This window comes from Salmo salar, chromosome 09 (genome assembly GCF_965601325.2).
Source record: "Salmo salar chromosome 09, fSalSal1, whole genome shotgun sequence".
In the NCBI taxonomy this organism is placed as follows: Eukaryota; Metazoa; Chordata; class Actinopteri; order Salmoniformes; family Salmonidae; genus Salmo; species Salmo salar.
The window spans coordinates 145,717,828-145,742,671 of NC_138299.1; the positions used below are offsets into that span (position 1 = coordinate 145,717,828).

The window sequence follows — 24,844 nt, forward strand, 5'->3', positions numbered from 1 at the left end:
AATAGACGTCATCCCTTTTTAAAACCTTCTTCTTCTCTACAATTTGAAATCAATCTCTCTGTCTCCCTCCTTCTCTCTTTTGTTCCCACACCTGTAGCTATATCTGTTTTTGGGAGAGTGGTTGAAGACAGCCTCATGTTTGCCATAACCACAACCTCCCTCCCTCCCTCCACCCTTTCTTTCCTTCCTTCCTTCTTTCTTTCTTTCTTTCTTTCTTTTACTCAACACTCCACTTTCCCTCTGTCTGCAGTGTCAATCACTCCCTCCCACCCTACATTACTCTCCCTCTATCTGGTTCCCATGTCAACAGAGTAGCCTCTCTATGTGTCTGATTGACTCAGGGTCACTAGCTTTGTTTGGGCATCTACATTCAGGAGGTGTTGGCGTGGTTTAAAGAGGAAAGTGGGAATGGTGTGGGCTCCGACAAACAAGCCAAGTAGCTAACATGCGTTCAGACATGCGAGCGCACACACACACACACACATACACACACACACACACATACACATACACATACACACACACACACACACACACACACACACACACACACACACACACACACAGAGAGAGAGAGGAGACGGGGCTAGTTGTGGCCACAGGCAGTACAACACATTAAAGACTGAGCGAGACCCGCTTGAGCTCTCGGGTTGTGGGAGGAAATTGCTGATTTGCCCTGATATACAGTATGACATCAGAGAGCGTGTATGGTAGTGTATGGGGATCAGACAGACGCTGGAGGGTAGGGAGAAACAGACAGGGTGAGAGGAAAACAGCCTGGTCAAGAGAGGAGATAACAGTCAATAACAGTCAATAACAGTGATGTCAGTGCAGGACCAAGAGAAGAGGTGAACAAGACAGTATAGAAATGATATACTAGAAAAGCTGTTTGAAAAAATATAGCCCAATAATGGACTAAAGGAGCCTAACGTTAGTCTAAGGACCATGTTCTGTTTAAAGGTGAATTGGCTGTGGAAGCCAACGTGAATCGATTCTTAATTGCGGTATGGTTCTAGAAACATAAATCCCTTTACTTTCATATCACATCAAAATACCTGTACACTTTTTGAACTGGTTTTAACACAGTTGCAGCTAACAGTATTTTTCAGTGACAACATGTTTGTGGCGTCCTTCTACGGTTTACAAACAGGTGTTCGGAGACGCAGATAGCTAATTACCACAGGCAGTCCACTTTGGTCTGTTTTCAGTAAACATGGCTGTAACATGGAAATATGGCAGTGTGGGAACCCTAACCCTATATAAGTGTGTATCAATTTAACCTTTTTAATGTTTTATTTCTCGCTGAGTTGGTAGAGCATGGTGTTTGCAACGCCAGCATGTGGGTTCGATTCCCACGGGGGGCCAGTACAAAAAAAATAAAAAATGTATGAAATGTAGGCATTCACTACTGTAAGTCGCTCTGGATAAGAGCGTCTGCTAAATGACTAAAATGTAAAAATGTAAAATGTAAGATAAGTTCCTTATGCTTCCAAAACCTCAAGAGATGCCTGTTAATGTTCAGGCCCCCTACAGATGACACCTTTGTCCAATGACTTATGTGTGATGTAATGGAATGGCTAGCAAAAAGACAGATAGTGAGTCTATCATGTTACTGCCCCAGCACTAAGGATGACAATTAGCTTCTATATCCAACTCCTACACATTTATATTGATGTGAAAACTAAAATGTTGTTAGTATCAGTGTCAATACATTTCATAAATAGAACAAACGCATTCATGATTCATACTACTTTAGACAATATCTGGCTGTTTTAGAAGGGTAGGGGCAAAATGCATTCATTACATTCCATATTCCCCGCTTTGTCAAGAAACAACCTATGTTGATGTTGATGGCAACCCTGCCATGTTATTGCATTTTGCAGTCAATATTGTTATTTTTCTGCAAGTTCTGGAAGTGGATAGTGGGACAGGTTTACGGGGGCAGTTTAGAAAACGAGCCTGTGGAATTGATGTTTTGTCATCGTCAGAGGATGTTATTCATCGAGATGACACATTACTGGTCTGGGCTAGGGAGTAAACGCTTTAGTTTTATACATACAGGAAATATATTGATTGTGCGTTAAGCCCTGCGGTACTCATGACAAACTATTCCTGTGATTCTGGTGGATGGGGCACGGTCCAGGCAGCCATTAGTGAAGGTATACTGCCATCTAATGCTAGAGTTGTACATGACCATGAAAATTTGTCTAGACCAGGGGTGTTCAACTCTTGCCCTACGAGGTTCCGGAGCCTGCTGGTTTTCTGTTCTACCTGATATTTATTTGCATATACCTGGTGTCCCAGGTCTAAACCAGTCCCTGATTAGAGGGGAACAATGAAAAAATGCAGTAGAACTGGCTTCGAGGTCCAGTTGAGTTTGAAGGGGTCTAGGGAGGCCATATAGATAGACAACACATCTTTGTATCATTCCAATTATAGCATCTCTGAAAGCACAGGCAGCACCATCAAAATGTATGTCCATTTTGAAGTAGTAATTGTTCTTCTTCTACTACTTCTATGAGTTGGTAAACAAACTGAAAGGGTGCATACTGCCACCTGGAGTGTGTTGTTGGAACAGGTAGGAAGCCAAGGTTGGTGATTTACTGCTACCTGCTGATCCCTACTGATGACCTGGAGGGAATTATGTGATCCTTCCTTAACCCTTAGGAAGCCCCACCCAGTTGACTTCTTCAAAGTGGCGCTGCCCATGCTAAAACAGGCTTGTTGGCACTAGAGTTATCTATCTAAGCCTATGGTCTAGACCAGGGGTATTCAACTCTTACCCTATGAGGTCTGGAGCCTGCTGGTTTTGTTTTACCTGAAAATGAATTGCAAAGACCTGGTGTCCAAGGTCTAAATCAGTCCCTGATTAAAGAGGAACAACTTAAAAAAGCAGTGTAAGTGGCTTGGAGGTCCAGAGTTGACAGGTCTAAACACTGTTTTACAGAGAGAGGAATGACACTCCATCTCCACCTAATAATGTTAAAATGCAATGATAGCCAAGTATGGTGTTCTCTGTGTGGAAATAGTTGTTTGATATTTCAGGAGGTACAGGCAACTCTGTTGCATTACAGAAGAGCTTCTCAACTCAAGTTGTCAAGCACTACGATAACTAATGGTTTCATCATGGCATTGTAATCTGCTATATGACCAAGACTTGTGGAGACTGGACATCAATGACCGAAATTGAGCTGAATACGAGTAGACACTGTGTAGACACTGGCCCTCGGGATCTCGAGTCCCAGTGGCTGTAGCAGCATCTACCTAACATAGCTACTCACCACCAGGGGGCATACCTTCCTTCTTATCTGACAGTTGAGAGTCCAGGGATATCAATATTCAAAATCTATGTTGATTTCTACTTAGTGGCTATATAAAGTCTACATCCTCTTGAAATTATTTCACATTGTACTGCCTTAAAATGTAAACTAAAAAGGGGTTAAATGATATTTTTTGTCATACAGATCTACACAACCTATACATTTTCAAAGTAAAACAAACTTGGATAATTGGATAAGTCTACACCCACTGAGTTAATACTTGGTAGAAGCACCTTTGGCAGCCAATACAGCTGTGAAACATTTTCATTAAGATTCTACCAACTTTGCACAACTCTTACAGGCTGACTACACCGCTCGCGTCGCGTGCATGAGCGTTGCAAAATAAATTTAGAAATCTGTTATTCAATTATTGCACCCACACTGCTCGTGCACACCCACGAGCGTCTGCGTTGCCAAGGGCTAAAATAGAAATCAGTTCTATTTCTGACGCAGATCGCGCTGCAAGTCCTGCCTCTCCCATCTCCTCATTGGTTTATAGAAGCAGGTACCCACGTGCCATCTCCTCATTGGTTATAACCACGTGGGTGACTGAAAGACGAATGAGGTCAGTGGCAGTAATGCACCTAATTTATGAAATTGCCAATTGCAATATAAAGTCAAGAGAAGAAAAGGCCTGGAAGGAAGAGGGATGACTAGAAACGATTCGGTTGACCGTTTTATGTGTGGATTAATTGGCAGAGTAGAGGACCAATTTTTGTAAAAATTGCTCAAGCTCATTAAATTTGGTTGGAAATCATTGATGGACAGCAATATTCAAACCTTATCTGTGATTTTCAGGCAAGTTTAAGTCAGGACTGAGACTAGACCACACAGGAACACTCAACACCTCTTGGAAAGCCATCCTGGTGTCTTTGGCATTACAATTTGTGTAATTGTCTCGCTGAAAAATACAACTCCATCCCAGGGTCAGGTTTTCAGAAGACTGAGGCGGGTTTTACTCTAACTTTTGATCCTGACAAACTCCCCAGTCCCTGCCAATGATAAGCATACCCATAACATGATGCTGCCACCACAATACTTGAAAACGTTATGAATTCCAATTTGTTGTAGCTAACGTTAGCTAGACGGCTAATGCTAACGTTAGGGTTAGGGGTTAAGGTTAGGAGAAGGGTTAGCTAACATCCTAAATAGCAAAGTAGCTAAAAAGTAGTAAGTAGTTGCAAAGTTGCCCGTGATGAGATTCAAACACGTAACCTTTGGGTTGCTGGACATTTGCATTATAGGCCCAACTATCCACCTTTCGTTGTTGCCTAAGTAACCTTCTATCTCATGTTACCATACCAAACCTAACATATCATACTGATTTGTCCTGGATTTATGTTTACTATGTCTAGTCTATGAGACTTGGGGAATTCAGAACATATGTTAGCTCATATGTTTTCACAATACAGAGACAGTTGTGAGGAAACAAGTTTTATTACTTCGTGGCCCACTGTGTAATGTGCTTTATAGTAAAAATGATAATTATTCAAACTGATGAGCATCATTAAAAAAAATGTCCACAGAAATTACAATTACTGATGACATATTTATGAACTGTTATTACCATCTCACAGCAGCAGTGGAATGTAAGTGCCATAACAACTAGCCTTCACTAAGGTGCAGAATATTTTTATTATTCAGTAAACATTGAGCGTAAATTGTTGGATTGACTTCATTCTTAACATTGAAATCTACTTCAGCTTAAAGTATGTGGTTGAGTAAACTAAAATAAATTAATTGTACAGCAAAACTGACCTTAATTCTATTGGTCTCCAGCATCATTTTAATCAAAATGTCAGACAATATCAAGACAAATTATAAATGGCAGTTTTTACATTTAATATGAACTAATCCAGCATTAGTGTTTCCAGTTTCAACGTTCCCCTTTCAATGCAGGAATTTGGGAAAAGCAGAATCTCAACATTCCCAGTAGGAATGTGTGAATAAAGTGTCTGAGTCCTTCCACCTCTTTTCCTTACAAACTTTTCAAAAACAAAAAAATTGTCGAAAGGTCAATGTTGAAATGTGTATAATTGCAGGTTAAGTATCCGGGTGTGATTGTCGACACCACAAGGCTGTCAGTTTAGAAGTCAAACTTTATCGACAAAGACATCTGATCAAGAAGGCATGAAGAGTATGTATAAAGTAAGCCGGGAGGTGTGTTTGTGTATAGGAATTTGCTGGTGAAAATATGTATTTTTGCAGTGATATGTATGATCAGCATTTATGCTTTCTAGGAATGTTTGTGACTAGAAAATGTCAAAAGGACACTACCATCAAAGTGGGAAAAGAGCTATTAACAAATTCCAAAATCAGCTAAATTATAACTCCCCCTTTCTCTGACTAATTCTCTTCTCCTCCTCCTTTTCTCTCTCTATCCTTCCATCTGTCAGTCAGCCTGTCCGTCGGTAGCAGGCGTTGTGGTAGGACGTGGCGTTGAGGACATTGAACATGTCTTTCTTGACGAACGACAGGAAGTTACCCAGGGGGCATAGCGGCTGTGCGGCGTTGCGGCCATGTGAGCGACAGAAGGTGGTATGGAAAGTCACATCCTCTCCGTTGTACAGAACCCTCACAAACATGTTTCCCCAATTACCACCCTTTGACCTCTCCCCTTTCAACCAAGCAGCCTTAACCAAGCCCTGGCCTTGCCCCTTATGTTGTCCCTGAGTTGCGGGCGGACTCCTCCACAACTCAAACACAACCCTCGCCGCAAACCTCGGGAAGAGTGCATCCTCCAAGCCCAGGGCGCTTAGTAATGGCGCCACGGTGACGTCGTGAGCCGAGGACAGGGTGAACGCCTCCTCTCCTCCAGCACGGGGTTTTCGACCCGGAGCGTTGGCCTTGGCGAAGCGCTCCATCCGATTGGCGGTGCGGTTGAGGTAGGGGTGGGTGGCGAGCACGGCGTAGCGGCGATACAGTCCCACCCTCCTCCTGTCCACCTCGTCCTCTAACTGCTGCCTCCGGATCACAGCGAACTGGGCCAGAGTCAGACAGCCCCCACTGCCGAGAGCACTTCCTGCTGCCACACAGGGGAAGGACAGGCCGTGGCACAGGTGGCACAGCAGAGAGTCTATAGGGTTGGCAGCTCTGAGCTGGCGCGGGGGCAGACCTAGCGTACGGGCCATGTCTGCGTAGGTCCTCTCCAGTTCAGTGTCTGCCGCTCTGAGGCGGTACTGTCTCCTCTGCTCCTCCTCCAGATAGCGGTTCCTAGCAGGACAGTCGCAGGCTGAGCCACAGAACAACGTGCTCCACTGGTGGTGGACTGTAAGACGGCTCCAGTCAAAGTCTGGCAGGAACCCATACAGAAGAGCCATAGCGCTCTGGAGGGTGCGGCTCCTGCCCGTAGTCTCCACCCACACCTGCTTGGTCGACCAATTGGGCGGGAGGAGTTTGTGACGCTTGTAGGCTAGGCGAAGGAGCTGGCCATTGCGTAAGTGCTGCACCACACCTGAAGACGGGGAAGACAGAGATTGGTTGAACACTTCAGATCTAAACCCAGTCCATCTGGAAGGTGACTGGTTGGTTCATCACGCATCTTTAATGTGACTGATTGGTTGGTTACCTGTCTGAGTGAGCTCACCCATCTCACAGGTGCTGTGGTTAGGGAGGCGGGGCAACGAGCTGAGAGTCCCCTCCCAGCGGCCACGCCCCCCCTGGGCCATGTGACCAATGAAAGAATTCAGCTGGGGGTGGGAGGGTTTCCTGGAAGGGGGGAGAGAGATGAACAGAGATGCAGGAGGCAGGCTAAGGAGGGAGAATAGTTTCCAGCTGGAGAAACCGCAGACAGATCGAGACAGTGGGTCGACTCTGCATGCTAGTGCCAACTCACACACACACATGCACACACACACACACACACAGACACACACGCACACACAGACACACACGCACAGACACACACACACACATGCACGCACAGACACACGCTCCATCTGCCCCCTAGGATCCTGCATATAACCCATATGCTAGTGCAGAATAGATCCCCATAATTACACAGTGATCAAAATAAAAACAGACCCAGATTGTAGACCTTTAGAAATAGTCTCTCTCTCTCTCTGTTCTCTCTCTCTAAACCTCTCTTCTTTCTCTCTCTTCTCTCTCTCTGTTTCTCTCTCTGTTTCTCTCTCCTCTCTCACTCTCTCTCTCTCTCTCTCCGTTTCTCTCTCTCTAAACCTCTCTTCTTTCTCGCTCTTCTCTCTCTCTGTTTCTCTCTCTGTTTCTCTCTCCTCTCTCACTCTCTTCTCTCTCTCTCTCCGTTTCTCTCTCTCTAAACCTCTCTTCTTTCTCTCTCTTCTCTCTCTCTGTTTCTCTCTCCTCTCTCACTCTCTTCTCTCTCTGTTTCTCTCTCTCTAAACCTCTCTTCTTTCTCTCTCTTCTCTCTCTGTTTCTCTCTCCTCTCACTCTCTTCTCTCTCCGTTTCTCTCTCTCTAAACCTCTCTTCTTTCTCTCTCTCTCTCTGTTTCTCTCTCTGTTTCTCTCTCCCTCTTCTCTCTCTCTCCGTTTCTCTCTCTCTAAACCTCTCTTCTTTCTCTCTCTCTCTCTCTGTTTCTCTCTCTGTTTCTCTCTCCTCTCTCACTCTTCTCTCACTCTCTTCGTTTCTCTCTCTCTACATCTCTTCTCTCTCTCTCTCTCTCTCTCTACCTCTCTTCTCTCTCTCTCCGTTTCTCTCTCTCTCTACCTCTCTTCTCTCTCTCTCTTCTCTCTCTCCTCTCTCTCTACCTCTCTTCTCTCTCTCTGTTTCTCTCTCTTCTCTCTCTCTCAAGCACACACACATAATCCACACACGCCCCAGAGACAACACAGCCTGCTCAAACACACACTTCTGGTGCATCTATTGCAGCACAAGCAAAACTGAACTCTTCTCTCAGGAGGGCCACATCTCATCCTCCCCAAGTCTCCCTCCCTCCATCCCTCACTCTATTTCTCTCTCTCCATGTCTCACTCTCTCTATTTCTCTCTCTTGCTTTCGCTCTCTCTAACACTCTCGCGTTCTCTCTCTCTGTGTCACACTCGCTTTCTCTCTCTATGTCTCACTCTTTCTATCTCACTGTGTCTCACTCTCTCGACTGTCTTGCCCTGCATCTCTGTTTCTCTCTCCTCCCTCCCTTTCAGCTCTGACTTGGCGTGGAATGTCAGTGTGGTGAGCCAGATGGCATTGAATACTGGACCAGTCACACACACAGAGAGAGAGAGGAGAGAGAGAGAGAGAGAGAGAGAGAGAGAGAGAGAGAGAGAGAGAGAGAGAGAGAGAGAGAGAGAGAGAGAGAGAGAGAGAGAGGAGAGAGAGAGAGAGAGAGAGAGAGAGAGAGAGAGAGAGAGAACTGAGGAAAAGAGGAAGAAGAGAGACAAAGGCAGAGAGTACATATACAAACTCAGAATACCTGAGTGCTCATGTGGTTTAGGTTATGCCTTCTTATGACATGCCACACGAAGATGTGTAATTACGTTGGAGGTTTGGCTTCATAGCAGACATATTCACCAGTCCTCTCAGCTCTGTGAAGGCCAGGCCCAGTGACCACAGATGACTCAGATTACTGACTCTTCCTCTGCAAGACCCATCAGCTCAGAATGAAATGCCCATGTTGAATTTTGCAAATGGCCAGAGACTAAGATATCCCAAAAAGAGGAATGGGGAGGAATTTATCGGCCATATGTTCAGAATGACATGCCAAGATCCAAGGTTATGCAAGTCACCAGGGATCACTCTGTTGTGCCAATCAAAGTAGACAGTGCCCTCACACACACTCACACACACACACTTTTGACTGAGGCAAGAGCCACAGCAATGACTTCCCTTTCTATAAATAATATATTTTCAGAAACTGCCATCTGCATGATGAGAGACAGAGCAGAGCAGTGGGATGACAGACAGGATGACAGGTGGAGGTGGATGAGAGGGGGAGGTGACAGTGGGATGACAGACAGGATGACAGGTGGATGAGAGGGGGAGGTGAACAGTGGGATGACAGACTGGATGACTGGTGTAGAGGGGGAGGTGACAGTGGGATGACAGACTGGATGACTGGTGTAGAGGGGGAGGTGACAGTGGGATGACAGACTGGATGACTGGTGTAGAGGGGGAGGTGACAGTGGGATGACAGACAGGATGACAGGTGGATGAGAGGGGGAGGTGACAGTGGGATGACAGACAGGATGACAGGTGGATGAGAAGGGGAAGTGACAGTGGGATGACAGACAGGATGATAGGTGGATGAGAAGGGGAGGTGACAGTGGGATGACAGACAGGATGACAGGTGGATGAGAAGGGGAAGTGACAGTGGGATGACAGACAGGATGACAGGTGGATGAGAAGGAGAGGTGACAGTGGGATGACAGACAGGATGACAGGTGGATGAGAAGGGGAGGTGAACAGTGGGATGACAGACTGGATGACAGGTGGATGAGAGGGGGAGGTGACAGTGGGATGACAGACAGGATGACAGGTGGATGAGAGGGGGAGGTGAACAGTGGGATGACAGACAGGATGACAGGTGGATGAGAGGGGGAGGTGACAGTGGGATGACAGACAGGATGACAGGTGGATGAGAAGGGGAGGTGACAGTGGGATGACAGACTGGATGACTGGTGTAGAGGGGGAGGTGAACAGTGGGATGACAGACAGGATGACAGGTGGATGAGAGGGGGAGGTGACAGTGGGATGACAGACAGGATGACAGGTGGATGAGAAGGGGAGGTGAACAGTGGGATGACAGACAGGATGACAGGTGGATGAGAAGGGGAAGTGACAGTGGGATGACAGACAGGATGACAGGTGGATGAGAAGGGGAGGTGAACAGTGGGATGACAGACAGGATGACAGGTGGATGAGAGGGGGAAGTGACAGTGGGATGACAGACAGGATGACAGGTGGATGAGAAGGGGAGGTGAACAGTGGGATGACAGACAGGATGACAGGTGGATGAGAGGGGGAGGTGACAGTGGGATGACAGACAGGATGACAGGTGGATGAGAGGGGGAGGTGACAGTGGGATGACAGACAGGATGACAGGTGGATGAGAAGGAGAGGTGACAGTGGGATGACAGACAGGATGACAGGTGGATGAGAAGGGGAAGTGACAGTGGGATGACAGACAGGATGATAGGTGGATGAGAGGGGGAGGTGACAGTGGGATGACAGACAGGATGACAGGTGGATGAGAAGGGGAGGTGACAGTGGGATGACAGACAGGATGACAGGTGGATGAGAGGGGGAGGTGACAGTGGGATGACAGACAGGATGACAGGTGGATGAGAAGGGGAAGTGACAGTGGGATGACAGACAGGATGATAGGTGGATGAGAGGGGGAGGTGACAGTGGGATGACAGACAGGATGACAGGTGGATGAGAAGGGGAAGTGACAGTGGGATGACAGACAGGATGATAGGTGGATGAGAAGGGGAGGTGACAGTGGGATGACAGACAGGATGACAGGTGGATGAGAAGGGGAAGTGACAGTGGGATGACAGACAGGATGACAGGTGGATGAGAGGGGGAGGTGACAGTGGGATGACAGACAGGATGACAGGTGGATGAGAGGGGGAGGTGACAGTGGGATGACAGACAGGATGACAGGTGGATGAGAGGGGGAGGTGACAGTGGGATGACAGACAGGATGACAGGTGGATGAGAAGGGGAGGTGACAGTGGGATGACAGACAGGATGACAGGTGGATGAGAAGGGGAAGTGACAGTGGGATGACAGACAGGATGATAGGTGGATGAGAGGGGGAGGTGACAGTGGGATGACAGACAGGATGATAGGTGGATGAGAGGGGGAGCTGAACAGATAATAAGACAGTAATACACAGAGAGATAAAATAATATGGGAAGATGAGAGAACACGAAAGAGAGAAATGTCAAATATCAAAATGTGTGTGTGTGTGTGTGTGTGTGTGCATCAGAGAGTAGCAGGAAACAGATGCAGTAAACACACCCATCACAATAATGATAACAATGACAGTCTACCAGAGAGAAAGAGATGGAGGGAAAACAAGATGGAGAAAATGAGACAGATAAAAGGAGAGACAGAATGACTGTTAGACAGTCAACATAGTCACACTGAAATAAGGAGAGAGTCTCAGTGTAGTCTGACCCCTCCGATGCTCCTAGGTCTGAGACTGAGCACCAGCGAAAGCAAACCTCTGGCCCCAAGCAGGACCTCCCTGACACTCCAGATAATTACATAGCAGACAATCCCAGAGGGAACAGTGAGACTGAACATCTTGTAGCTCCAAATCCCACACTGCATAACCACAGCTAATCACTTCAACTAACAACAGCTCATATTCTCTTCTCACATTCCCCTCTTCTTCATAGCAATTATTGCTTAAGTTTTTCAACGATGTGCTAACTAGAAAATACTAGGGGGTAAGAGAGGGGAGAGGGTTAATTTCACAAGACAAAGTGGTATCATTTTCTGATGCAGCCAAAACTGCATTTTTTGGGGGGAATGAGCTGTTGACAAGAGAAATGTGATTATTATGGATGGTTCCTGCCAGCTAGTTCTGTTGAGGAGAGAAGTGTGATTATTATGGATGGTTCCTGCCAGCTAGTTCTGTTGAGGAGAGAAGTGTGATTATTATGGATGGTTCCTGCCAGCTAGTTCTGTTGAGGAGAGAAGTGTGATTATTATGGATGGTTCCTGCCAGCTAGTTCTGTTGAGGAGAGAAGTGTGATTATTATGGATGGTTCCTGCCAGCTAGTTCTGTTGAGGAGAGAAGTGTGATTATTATGGATGGTTCCTGCCAGCTAGTTCTGTTGAGGAGAGAAGTGTGATTATTATGGATGGTTCCTGCCAGCTAGTTCTGTTGAGGAGAGAAGTGTGATTATTATGGATGGTTCCTGCCAGCTAGTTCTGTTGAGGAGAGAAGTGTGATTATTATGGATGGTTCCTGCCAGCTAGTTCTGTTGAGGAGAGAAATGTGATTATTATGGATGGTTCCTGCCAGCTAGTTCTGTTGAGGAGAGAAGTGTGATTTTTATGGATGGTTCCTGCCAGCTAGTTCTGTTGAGGAGAGAAGTGTGATTATTATGGATGGTTCCTGCCAGCTAGTTCTGTTGAGGAGAGAAGTGTGATTATTATGGATGGTTCCTGCCAGCTAGTTCTGTTGAGGAGAGAAGTGTGATTATTATGGATGGTTCCTGCCAGCTAGTTCTGTTGAGGAGAGAAGTGTGATTATTATGGATGGTTCCTGCCAGCTAGTTCTGTTGAGGAGAGAAATGTGATTATTATGGATGGTTCCTGCCAGCTAGTTCTGTTGAGGAGAGAAGTGTGTCTGAATCATATGTCTATGTGTCATGCTTTCCTGCCCTGTATTCACAATGATCTAATGGAAACTGTGGAGCTGGAGGGAATAGCTAACATTTACACTAGAGACTCAGTTAATTCAGGAGGCCATCTTTATTTAACAGCCTTAATGAATGAATAATGAACATTCCCTTGGTTTGATTGGATGTTCAGTCAGTGGGCGTTGCTCTCACCTCTTTGGGGACAGGGTGCAGTCGATGGCAGGCCGCTTGGTTTTGGGGATGGCGTAAAGGGGGTAACGGTCGCCATGGCGAATCATCACCTGGATAGACAGCAGCTTGTAGTCCACAGGGCTGTGTCCTGGGAGGGGAGAGAACCACGTATATTCACCATCACCATCATCACCACCATCATTACCACCATCATCACCATCACCATCATCATCACCACCATCACCACCATCATCATCATCACCATCACCACCACCATCATTACCACCATCATCACCATCACCACCACCATCATCATCACCACCATCACCACCATCATCATCACCATCACCACCACCATCATCACCATCACCACCACCATCATCATCACCATCATCATCATCACCATCACCACCACCATCATCACCACCATCATCACCATCATCACCACCATCATCATCACCACCATCACATTTTACATTACATTTTAGTCATTTAGCAGACGCTCTTATCCAGAGCGACTTACAGTAGTGAATGCATACATTTCATACAATTTCATACATTTTTTTTGCTGGCCCCCCGTGGGAATCGAACCCACAACCCTGGCGTTGCAAACACCATGCTCTACCAACTGAGCTACAGGGAAGGCTATCACCACCATCATCATCACCACCATCATCACCATCACCACCATCACCACCACCACCATCACCACCACCATCACCACCACCATCATCATCACCATCATCATCACCATCACCACCATCACCACCACCATCACCACCACCATCATCATCACCATCATCATCACCATCACCACCATCATCATCATCATCATCACCACCATCATCACCATCACCACCATCACCATCATCATCACCACCATCACCATCATCACCATCACCACCACCACCACCATCACCATCACCAAAATCATCATCATCACCATCATCACCACCATCATCACCACCACCACCATCATCATCATCACCACCATCACCACTATCATCATCATCACCACCACCATCACCACCACCATCATCATAACTAAAATCATCATCATCACTACCATCACCACCATCATCACCATCACTACCATCATCACCATCACCACCATCATCATCATCACCACCATCATCATCACCACCATCATCATCTTCATCATCACCACCATCACCATCACTAAAATCATCATCATCACCACCATCACCATCACTAAAATCATCACCATCATCACCATCATCATCATCATCAACATCACCATCAACTAACCATGACCCTTTATCCTCTCTATCCTCTAACCATGACCCTTCATCCTCTCTATCCTCTAACCATGACCCTTCATCATCTCTATCCTCTAACCATGACTCTTTATCCTCTCTATCCTCTAACCATGACCCTTCATCCTCTCTATCCTCTAACCATGACCCTTCATCATCTCTATCCTCTAACCATGACTCTTTATCCTCTCTATCATCTAACCATGACCCTTTATCCTCTCTATCCTCTAACCATGACCTTTTATCCTCTCTATCCTCTAACCATGACCCTTCATCCTCTCTATCCTCTAACCATGACCCTTCATCATCTCTATCCTCTAACCTTGACCCTTCATCATCTCTATCCTCTAACCATGACCCTTTATCCTCTCTATCCTCTAACCATGACCCTTTATCCTCTCTATCCTCTAACCATGACCCTTCATCCTCTCTATCCTCTAACCATAACCCTTTATCCTCTCTATCCTCTAACCATGACCCTTCATCATCTCTATCCTCTAACCATGACCCTTTATCCTCTCTATCCTCTAACCATGACCCTTCATCCTCTCTATCCTCTAACCATGACCCTTCATCCTCTCTATCCTCTAACCATGACCCTTCATCCTCTCTATCCTCTAACCATGACCCTTCATCATCTCTATCCTCTAACCATGACCCTTCATCCTCTCTATCCTCTAACCATGACCCTTCATCCTCTCTATCCTCTAACCATGACCCTTCATCCTCTCTATCCTCTAACCATGACCCTTAATCCTCTCTATCCTCTAACCATGACCCTTCATCCTCTAACCATGACCCTTCATCCTCTCTATCCTCTAACCATGACCCTTCATCCTCTCTATCCTCTAACCATGACCCTTCATCCTCTAACCATGACCCTTCATCCTCTCTATCCTCTAACCATGACCCTTCATCATCTCTATCCTCTAACCATGACCCTTCATCCTCTCTATCCTCTAACCATGACCCTTCATCCTCTCTATCCTCTAACCATGACCCTTCATCCTCTCTATCCTCTAACCATGACCCTTTATCCTCTCTATCCTCTAACCATGACCCTTTATCATCTCTATCCTCTAACCATGACCCTTCATCCTCTCTATCCTCTAACCATGACCCTTCATCATCTCTATCCTCTAACCATGACCCTTCATCCTCTCTATCCTCTAACCATGACCCTTTATCCTCTCTATCCTCTAACCATGACCCTTCATCCTCTAACCATGACCCTTCATCCTCTCTATCCTCTAACCATGACCCTTTATCCTCTCTATCCTCTAACCATGACCCTTCATCATCTCTATCCTCTAACCATGACCCTTCATCCTCTCTATCCTCTAACCATGACCCTTCATCCTCTCTATCCTCTAACCATGACCCTTCATCCTCTCTATCCTCTAACCATGACCCTTCATCCGCTCTATCCTCTAACCATGACCCTTCATCCTCTCTATCCTCTAACCATGACCCTTCATCATCTCTATCCTCTAACCATGACCCTTCATCATCTCTATCCTCTAACCATGACCCTTTATCCTCTCTATCCTCTAACCATGACCCTTCATCCTCTAACCATGACCCTTCATCCTCTCTATCCTCTAACCATGACCCTTTATCCTCTCTATCCTCTAACCATGACCCTTCATCATCTCTATCCTCTAACCATGACCATTCATCCTCTCTATCCTCTAACCATGACCCTTCATCCTCTCTATCCTCTAACCATGACCCTTTATCCTCTCTATCCTCTAACCATGACCCTTCATCCTCTAACCATGACCCTTCATCCTCTCTATCCTCTAACCATGACCCTTTATCCTCTCTATCCTCTAACCATGACTCTTTATCCTCTCTATCCTCTAACCATGACCCTTTATCCTCTCTATCCTCTAACCATGACCCTTTATCCTCTCTATCCTCTAACCATGACCCTTCATCCTCTCTATCCTCTAACCATGACCCTTTATCCTCTCTATCCTCTAACCATGACCCTTTATCCTCTCTATCCTCTAACCATGACCCTTCATCATCTCTATCCTCTAACCATGACCCTTTATCATCTCTATCCTCTAACCATGACCCTTCATCCTCTCTATCCTCTAACCATGACCCTTCATCCTCTCTATCCTCTAACCATGACCCTTTATCCTCTCTATCCTCTAACCATGACCCTTCATCCTCTCTATCCTCTAACCATGACCCTTCATCCTCTCTATCCTCTAACCATGACCCTTCATCCTCTAACCATGACCCTTCATCCTCTCTATCCTCTAACCATGACCCTTATCCTCTCTATCCTCTAACCATGACCCTTCTCCTCTAACCATGACCCTTCATCCTCTCTATCCTCTAACCATGACCCTTCATCCTCTCTATCCTCTAACCATGACCCTTCATCCTCTCTATCCTCTAACCATGACCCTTTATCCTCTCTATCCTCTAACCATGACCCTTTATCCTCTCTATCCTCTAACCATGACCCTTCATCCTCTCTATCCTCTAACCATGACCCTTCATCATCTCTATCCTCTAACCATGACCCTTCATCCTCTCTATCCTCTAACCATGACCCTTCATCATCTCTATCCTCTAACCATGACCCTTCATCCTCTCTATCCTCTAACCATGACCCTTCATCCTCTCTATCCTCTAACCATGACCCTTCATCCTCTCTATCCTCTAACCATGACCCTTTATCCTCTATATCCTCTAACCATGACCCTTCATCATCTCTATCCTCTAACCATGACCCTTTATCCTCTCTATCCTCTAACCATGACCCTTTATCCTCTCTATCCTCTAACCATGACCCTTCATCCTCTCTATCCTCTAACCATGACCCTTCATCATCTCTATCCTCTAACCATGACCCTTCATCCTCTCTTGACCCTTTATCCTCTCTATCCTCTAACCATGACCCTTCATCATCTCTATCCTCTAACCATGACCCTTTATCATCTCTATCCTCTAACCATGACCCTTCATCCTCTCTATCCTCTAACCATGACCCTTCATCCTCTCTATCCTCTAACCATGACCCTTTATCCTCTCTATCCTCTAACCATGACCCTTCATCCTCTCTATCCTCTAACCATGACCCTTCATCCTCTCTATCCTCTAACCATGACCCTTCATCCTCTAACCATGACCCTTCATCCTCTCTATCCTCTAACCATGACCCTTCATCCTCTCTATCCGCTAACCATGACCCTTCATCCTCTAACCATGACCCTTCATCCTCTAACCATGACCCTTTATCCTCTCTATCCTCTAACCATGACACTTTATCCTCTCTATCCTCTAACCATGACCCTTCATCCTCTGTATCCTCTAACCATGACCCTTCATCCTCTCTATCCTCTAACCATGACCCTTTATCCTCTCTATCCTCTAACCATGACCCTTTATCCTCTCTATCCTCTAACCATGACCCTTTATCCTCTCTATCCTCTAACCATGACCCTTCATCCTCTCTATCCTCTAACCATGACCCTTCATCATCTCTATCCTCTAACCATGACCCTTCATCCTCTCTATCCTCTAACCATGACCCTTCATCATCTCTATCCTCTAACCATGACCCTTCATCCTCTCTATCCTCTAACCATGACCCTTCATCCTCTCTATCCTCTAACCATGACCCTTCATCCTCTCTATCCTCTAACCATGACCCTTTATCCTCTATATCCTCTAACCATGACCCTTCATCATCTCTATCCTCTAACCATGACCCTTTATCCTCTCTATCCTCTAACCATGACCCTTTATCCTCTCTATCCTCTAACCATGACCCTTCATCCTCTCTATCCTCTAACCATGACCCTTCATCATCTCTATCCTCTAACCATGACCCTTCATCCTCTCTATCCTATAACCATGACCCTTCATCATCTCTATCCTCTAACCATGACCCTTCATCCTCTCTATCCTCTAACCATGACCCTTCATCCTCTCTATCCTCTAACCATGACCCTTCATCCTCTCTATCCTCTAACCATGACCCTTTATCCTCTATATCCTCTAACCATGACCCTTCATCATCTCTATCCTCTAACCATGACCCTTTATCCTCTCTATCCTCTAACCATGACCCTTTATCCTCTCTATCCTCTAACCATGACCCTTCATCCTCTCTATCCTCTAACCATGACCCTTCATCCTCTCTATCCTCTAACCATGACCCTTTATCCTCTCTATCCTCTAACCATGACCCTTCATCCTCTCTATCCTCTAACCATGACCCTTCATCCTCTCTATCCTCTAACCATGACCCTTTATCCTCTCTATCCTCTAACCATGACCCTTTATCCTCTCTATCCTCTAACAATGACCAGTTATCCTCTCTATCCTCTAACCATGACCCTTCATCCTCTCTATCCTCTAACCATGACCCTTCATCCTCTCTATCCTCTAACCATGACCCTTTATCCTCTAACCATGACCCTTCATCCTCTCTATCCTCTAACCATGACCCTTCATCCTCTAACCATGACCCTTCATCCTCTAACCATGACCCTTTATCCTCTCTATCCTCTAACCATGACCCTTCATCCTCTCTATCCTCTAACCATGACCCTTCATCCTCTCTATCCTCTAACCATGACCCTTTATCCTCTCTATCCTCTAACCATGACCCTTTATCATCTCTATCCTCTAACCATGACCCTTCATCCTCTAACCATGACCCTTCATCCTCTCTATCCTCTAACCATGACCCTTTATCCTCTCTATCCTCTAACCATGACCCTTTATCCTCTCTATCCTCTAACCATGACCCTTTATCCTCTCTATCCTCTAACCATGACCCTATATCCTCTCTATCCTCTAACCATGACCCTTCATCCTCTCTATCCTCTAACCATGACCCTTCATCCTCTCTATCCTCTAACCATGACCCTTCATCCTCTCTATCCTCTAACCATGACCCTTCATCCTCTCTATCCTCTAACCATGACCCTTTATCATCTAACCATGACCCTTTATCCTCTCTATCCTCTAACCATGACCCTATATCCTCTCTATCCTCTAACCATGACCCTTCATCCTCTCTATCCTCTAACCATGACCCTTTATCATCTCTATCCTCTAACCATGACCCTTTATCCTCTCTATCCTCTAACCATGACCCTTTATCCTCTCTATCCTCTAACCATGACCCTTCATCCTCTCTATCCTCTAACCATGACACTTTATCCTCTCTATCCTCTAACCATGACCCTTCATCATCTCTATCCTCTAACCATGACCCTTCATCCTCTAACCATGACCCTTCATCCTCTCTATCCTCTAACCATGACCCTTCATCCTCTCTATCCTCTAACCATGACCCTTCATCATCTCTATCCTCTAACCATGACCCTTCATCCTCTAACCATGACCCTTCATCCTCTCTATCCTCTAACCATGACCCTTTATCCTCTCTATCCTCTAACCATGACCCTTTATCCTCTCTATCCTCTAACCATGACCCTTTATCATCTCTATCCTCTAACCATGACCCTTCATCCTCTCTATCCTCTAACCATGACCCTTCATCCTCTCTATCCTCTAACCATGACCCTTCATCATCTCTATCCTCTAACCATGACCCTTCATCCTCTAACCATGACCCTTCATCCTCTCTATCCTCTAACCATGACCCTTTATCCTCTCTATCCTCTAACCATGACCCTTCATCCTCTCTATCCTCTAACCATGACCCTTTATCCTCTCTATCCTCTAACCATGACACTTCATCCTCTAACCATGACCCTTCATCCTCTCTATCCTCTAACCATGACCCTTTATCCTCTCTATCCTCTAACCATGACCCTTTATCATCTCTATCCTCTAACCATGACGCTTCATCCTCTCTATCCTCTAACCATGACCCTTCATCCTCTCTATCCTCTAACCATGACCCTTCATCCTCTAACCATGACCCTTCATCCTCTCTATCCTCTAACCATGACCCTTTATCCTCTCTATCCTCTAACCATGACCCTTCATCCTCTCTATCCTCTAACCATGACCCTTCATCCTCTCTATCCTCTAACCATGACCCTTCATCATCTCTGTCCTCTAACCATGACCCTTCATCCTCTCTATCCTCTAACCATGACACTTTATCCTCTAACCATGACCCTTCATCCTCTCTATCCTCTAACCATGACCCTTCATCCTCTCTATCCTCTAACCATGACCCTTCATCCTCTCTATCCTCTAACCATGACCCTTTATCCTCTCTATCCTCTAACCATGACCCTTCATCCTCTCTATCCTCTAACCATGACCCTTTATCCTCTAACCATGACCCTTCATCCTCTCTATCCTCTAACCATGACCCTTCATCCTCTAACCATGACCCTTTATCCTCTCTATCCTCTAACCATGACCCTTCATCATCTCTATCCTCTAACCATGACCCTTCATCCTCTCTATCCTCTAACCATGACCCTTTATCCTCTCTATCCTCTAACCATGACCCTTTATCCTCTCTATCCTCTAACCATGACCCTTCATCCTCTCTATCCTCTAACCATGACCCTTCATCATCTCTATCCTCTAACCATGACCCTTCATCCTCTCTATCCTATAACCATGACCCTTCATCATCTCTATCCTCTAACCATGACCCTTCATCCTCTCTATCCTCTAACCATGACCCTTCATCCTCTCTATCCTCTAACCATGACCCTTCATCCTCTCTATCCTCTAACCATGACCCTTTATCCTCTATATCCTCTAACCATGACCCTTCATCATCTCTATCCTCTAACCATGACCCTTTATCCTCTCTATCCTCTAACCATGACCCTTTATCCTCTCTATCCTCTAACCATGACCCTTCATCCTCTCTATCCTCTAACCATGACCCTTCATCCTCTCTATCCTCTAACCATGACCCTTTATCCTCTCTATCCTCTAACCATGACCCTTCATCCTCTCTATCCTCTAACCATGACCCTTCATCCTCTCTATCCTCTAACCATGACCCTTTATCCTCTCTATCCTCTAACCATGACCCTTTATCCTCTCTATCCTCTAACAATGACCAGTTATCCTCTCTATCCTCTAACCATGACCCTTCATCCTCTCTATCCTCTAACCATGACCCTTCATCCTCTCTATCCTCTAACCATGACCCTTTATCCTCTAACCATGACCCTTCATCCTCTCTATCCTCTAACCATGACCCTTCATCCTCTAACCATGACCCTTCATCCTCTAACCATGACCCTTTATCCTCTCTATCCTCTAACCATGACCCTTCATCCTCTCTATCCTCTAACCATGACCCTTCATCCTCTCTATCCTCTAACCATGACCCTTTATCCTCTCTATCCTCTAACCATGACCCTTTATCATCTCTATCCTCTAACCATGACCCTTCATCCTCTAACCATGACCCTTCATCCTCTCTATCCTCTAACCATGACCCTTTATCCTCTCTATCCTCTAACCATGACCCTTTATCCTCTCTATCCTCTAACCATGACCCTTCATCCTCTCTATCCTCTAACCATGACACTTTATCCTCTCTATCCTCTAACCATGACCCTTCATCATCTCTATCCTCTAACCATGACCCTTCATCCTCTAACCATGACCCTTCATCCTCTCTATCCTCTAACCATGACCCTTCATCCTCTCTATCCTCTAACCATGACCCTTCATCATCTCTATCCTCTAACCATGACCCTTCCTATCCTCTAACCATGACCCTTCATCCTCTAACCATGACCCTTCATCCTCTCTATCCTCTAACCATGACCCTTCATCCTCTCTATCCTCTAACCATGACCCTTCATCATCTCTATCCTCTAACCATGACCCTTCATCCTCTAACCATGACCCTTCATCCTCTCTATCCTCTAACCATGACCCTTCATCCTCTCTATCCTCTAACCATGACCCTTTATCCTCTCTATCCTCTAACCATGACCCTTATCTCTCTATCCTCTAACCATGACCCTTCATCCTCTCTATCCTCTAACCATGACCCTTCATCCTCTCTATCCTCTAACCATGACCCTTCATCATCTCTATCCTCTAACCATGACCCTTCATCCTCTAACCATGACCCTTCATCCTCTCTATCCTCTAACCATGACCCTTCATCCTCTCTATCCTCTAACCATGACCCTTCATCATCTCTGTCCTCTAACCATGACCCTTCATCCTCTCTATCCTCTAACCATGACACTTTATCCTCTAACCATGACCCTTCATCCTCTCTATCCTCTAACCATGACCCTTCATCCTCTCTATCCTCTAACCATGACCCTTCATCCTCTCTATCCTCTAACCATGACCCTTTATCCTCTAACCATGACCCTTCATCCTCTCTATCCTCTAACCATGACCCTTCATCCTCTAACCATGACCCTTCATCCTCTAACCATGACCCTTTATCCTCTCTATCCTCTAACCATGACCCTTCATCCTCTCTATCCTCTAACCATGACCCTTCATCCTCTCTATCCTCTAACCATGACCCTTTATCCTCTCTATCCTCTAACCATGACCCTTTCATCACTCTCTGATCCTCTAACCATGACCCTTCATCCTCTCTATCCTCTAACCATGACCCTTTATCCTCTCTATCCTCTAACCATGACCCTTTATCCTCTCTATCCTCTAACCATGACCCTTTATCCTCTCTATCCTCTAACCATGACCCTTATCCTCTCTATCCTCTAACCATGACCCTTCATCCTCTCTATCCTCTAACCATGACCCTTCATCCTCTCTATCCTCTAACCATGACCCTTCATCATCTCTATCCTCTAACCATGACCCTTCATCCTCTAACCATGACCCTTCATCCTCTCTATCCTCTAACCATGACCCTTCATCCTCTCTATCCTCTAACCATGACCCTTCATCATCTCTATCCTCTAACCATGACCCTTCATCCTCTAACCATGACCCTTCATCCTCTCTATCCTCTAACCATGACCCTTTATCCTCTCTATCCTCTAACCATGACCCTTTATCCTCTCTATCCTCTAACCATGACCCTTTATCATCTCTATCCTCTAACCATGACCCTTCATCCTCTCTATCCTCTAACCATGACCCTTCATCCTCTCTATCCTCTAACCATGACCCTTCATCATCTCTATCCTCTAACCATGACCCTTCATCCTCTAACCATGACCCTTCATCCTCTCTATCCTCTAACCATGACCCTTTATCCTCTCTATCCTCTAACCATGACACTTCATCCTCTAACCATGACCCTTCATCCTCTCTATCCTCTAACCATGACCCTTTATCCTCTCTATCCTCTAACCATGACCCTTTATCCTCTCTATCCTCTAACCATGACCCTTTATCCTCTCTATCCTCTAACCATGACCCTTCATCCTCTCTATCCTCTAACCATGACCCTTCATCCTCTCTATCCTCTAACCATGACCCTTTCATCTTATCCTCTCTATCCTCTAACCATGACCCTTCATCCTCTAACCATGACCCTTCATCCTCTCTATCCTCTAACCATGACCCTTCATCCTCTCTATCCTCTAACCATGACCCTTTATCCTCTCTATCCTCTAACCATGACCCTTCATCCTCTCTATCCTCTAACCATGACCCTTTATCCTCTCTATCCTCTAACCCATGACCCTTCATCCTCTCTATCCTCTAACCATGACGCTTCATCCTCTCTATCTCTAACCATGACCCTTCATCCTCTCTATCCTCTAACCATGACCCTTCATCCTCTCTATCCTCTAACCATGACCCTTCATCCTCTCTATCCTCTAACCATGACCCTTCATCCTCTCTATCCTCTAACCATGACCCTTCATCCTCTCTATCCTCTAACCATGACCCTTTATCCTCTCTATCCTCTAACCATGACCCTTCATCCTCTAACCATGACCCTTCATCCTCTCTATCCTCTAACCATGACCCTTCATCCTCTCTATCCTCTAACCATGACCCTTCATCATCTCTATCTCTAACATGACCATTCATCCTCTCTATCCTCTAACCATGACCCTTCATCCTCTCTATCCTCTAACCATGACCCTTTATCCTCTCTATCCTCTAACCATGACCTTCATCCTCTCCTCTAACCATGACCCTTCATCCTCTCTATCCTCTAACCATGACCCTTTATCCTCTCTATCCTCTAACCATGACCCTTATCCTCTCTATCCTCTAACCATGACCCTTCATCCTCTCTATCCTCTAACCATGACCCTTTATCCTCTCTATCCTCTAACCATGACCCTTTATCCTCTCTATCCTCTAACCATGACCCTTTATCCTCTCTATCCTCTAACCATGACCCTTTATCCTCTCTATCCTCTAACCATGACCCTTTATCCTCTCTATCCTCTAACCATGACCCTTCATCATCTCTATCCTCTAACCATGACCCTTCATCCTCTCTATCCTCTAACCATGACCCTTCATCCTCTCTATCCTCTAACCATGACCCTTCATCATCTCTATCCTCTAACCATGACCCTTTATCCTCTCTATCCTCTAACCATGACCCTTCATCCTCTCTATCCTCTAACCATGACCCTTCATCCTCTCTATCCTCTAACCATGACCCTTCATCCTCTCTATCCTCTAACCATGACCCTTTATCCTCTCTATCCTCTAACCATGACCCTTCATCCTCTCTATCCTCTAACCATGACCCTTCATCCTCTCTATCCTCTAACCATGACCCTTTATCCTCTCTATCCTCTAACCATGACCCTTTATCCTCTCTATCCTCTAACCATGACCCTTTATCCTCTCTATCCTCTAACCATGACCCTTTATCATCTCTAT

The 24,844-nt window shown here is 45.7% G+C and overlaps 1 protein-coding gene across 2 annotated transcripts in view; it reads right to left on the bottom strand.

Annotated features, from left to right (window-relative positions):
- Positions 1 to 4,738: 4,738 nt before the first annotated feature.
- The window catches only part of LOC106613131 (2-phosphoxylose phosphatase 1), a 51,841-nt gene continuing 31,735 nt past the window's right edge, over positions 4,739 to 24,844 (bottom strand). For both annotated transcript variants that reach the window (XM_014215089.3, XM_014215090.3), the window contains exons 4-6: positions 12,807 to 12,933; positions 6,889 to 7,028; positions 4,739 to 6,774 (exon numbers count right to left, since the gene is read on the bottom strand). In XM_014215089.3, the coding sequence (XP_014070564.1) occupies positions 5,717 to 6,774; positions 6,889 to 7,028; positions 12,807 to 12,933 (1,325 nt within the window). In that variant the 3' untranslated portion in view covers positions 4,739 to 5,716. The remainder of the gene's footprint in view (positions 6,775 to 6,888; positions 7,029 to 12,806; positions 12,934 to 24,844) is intronic.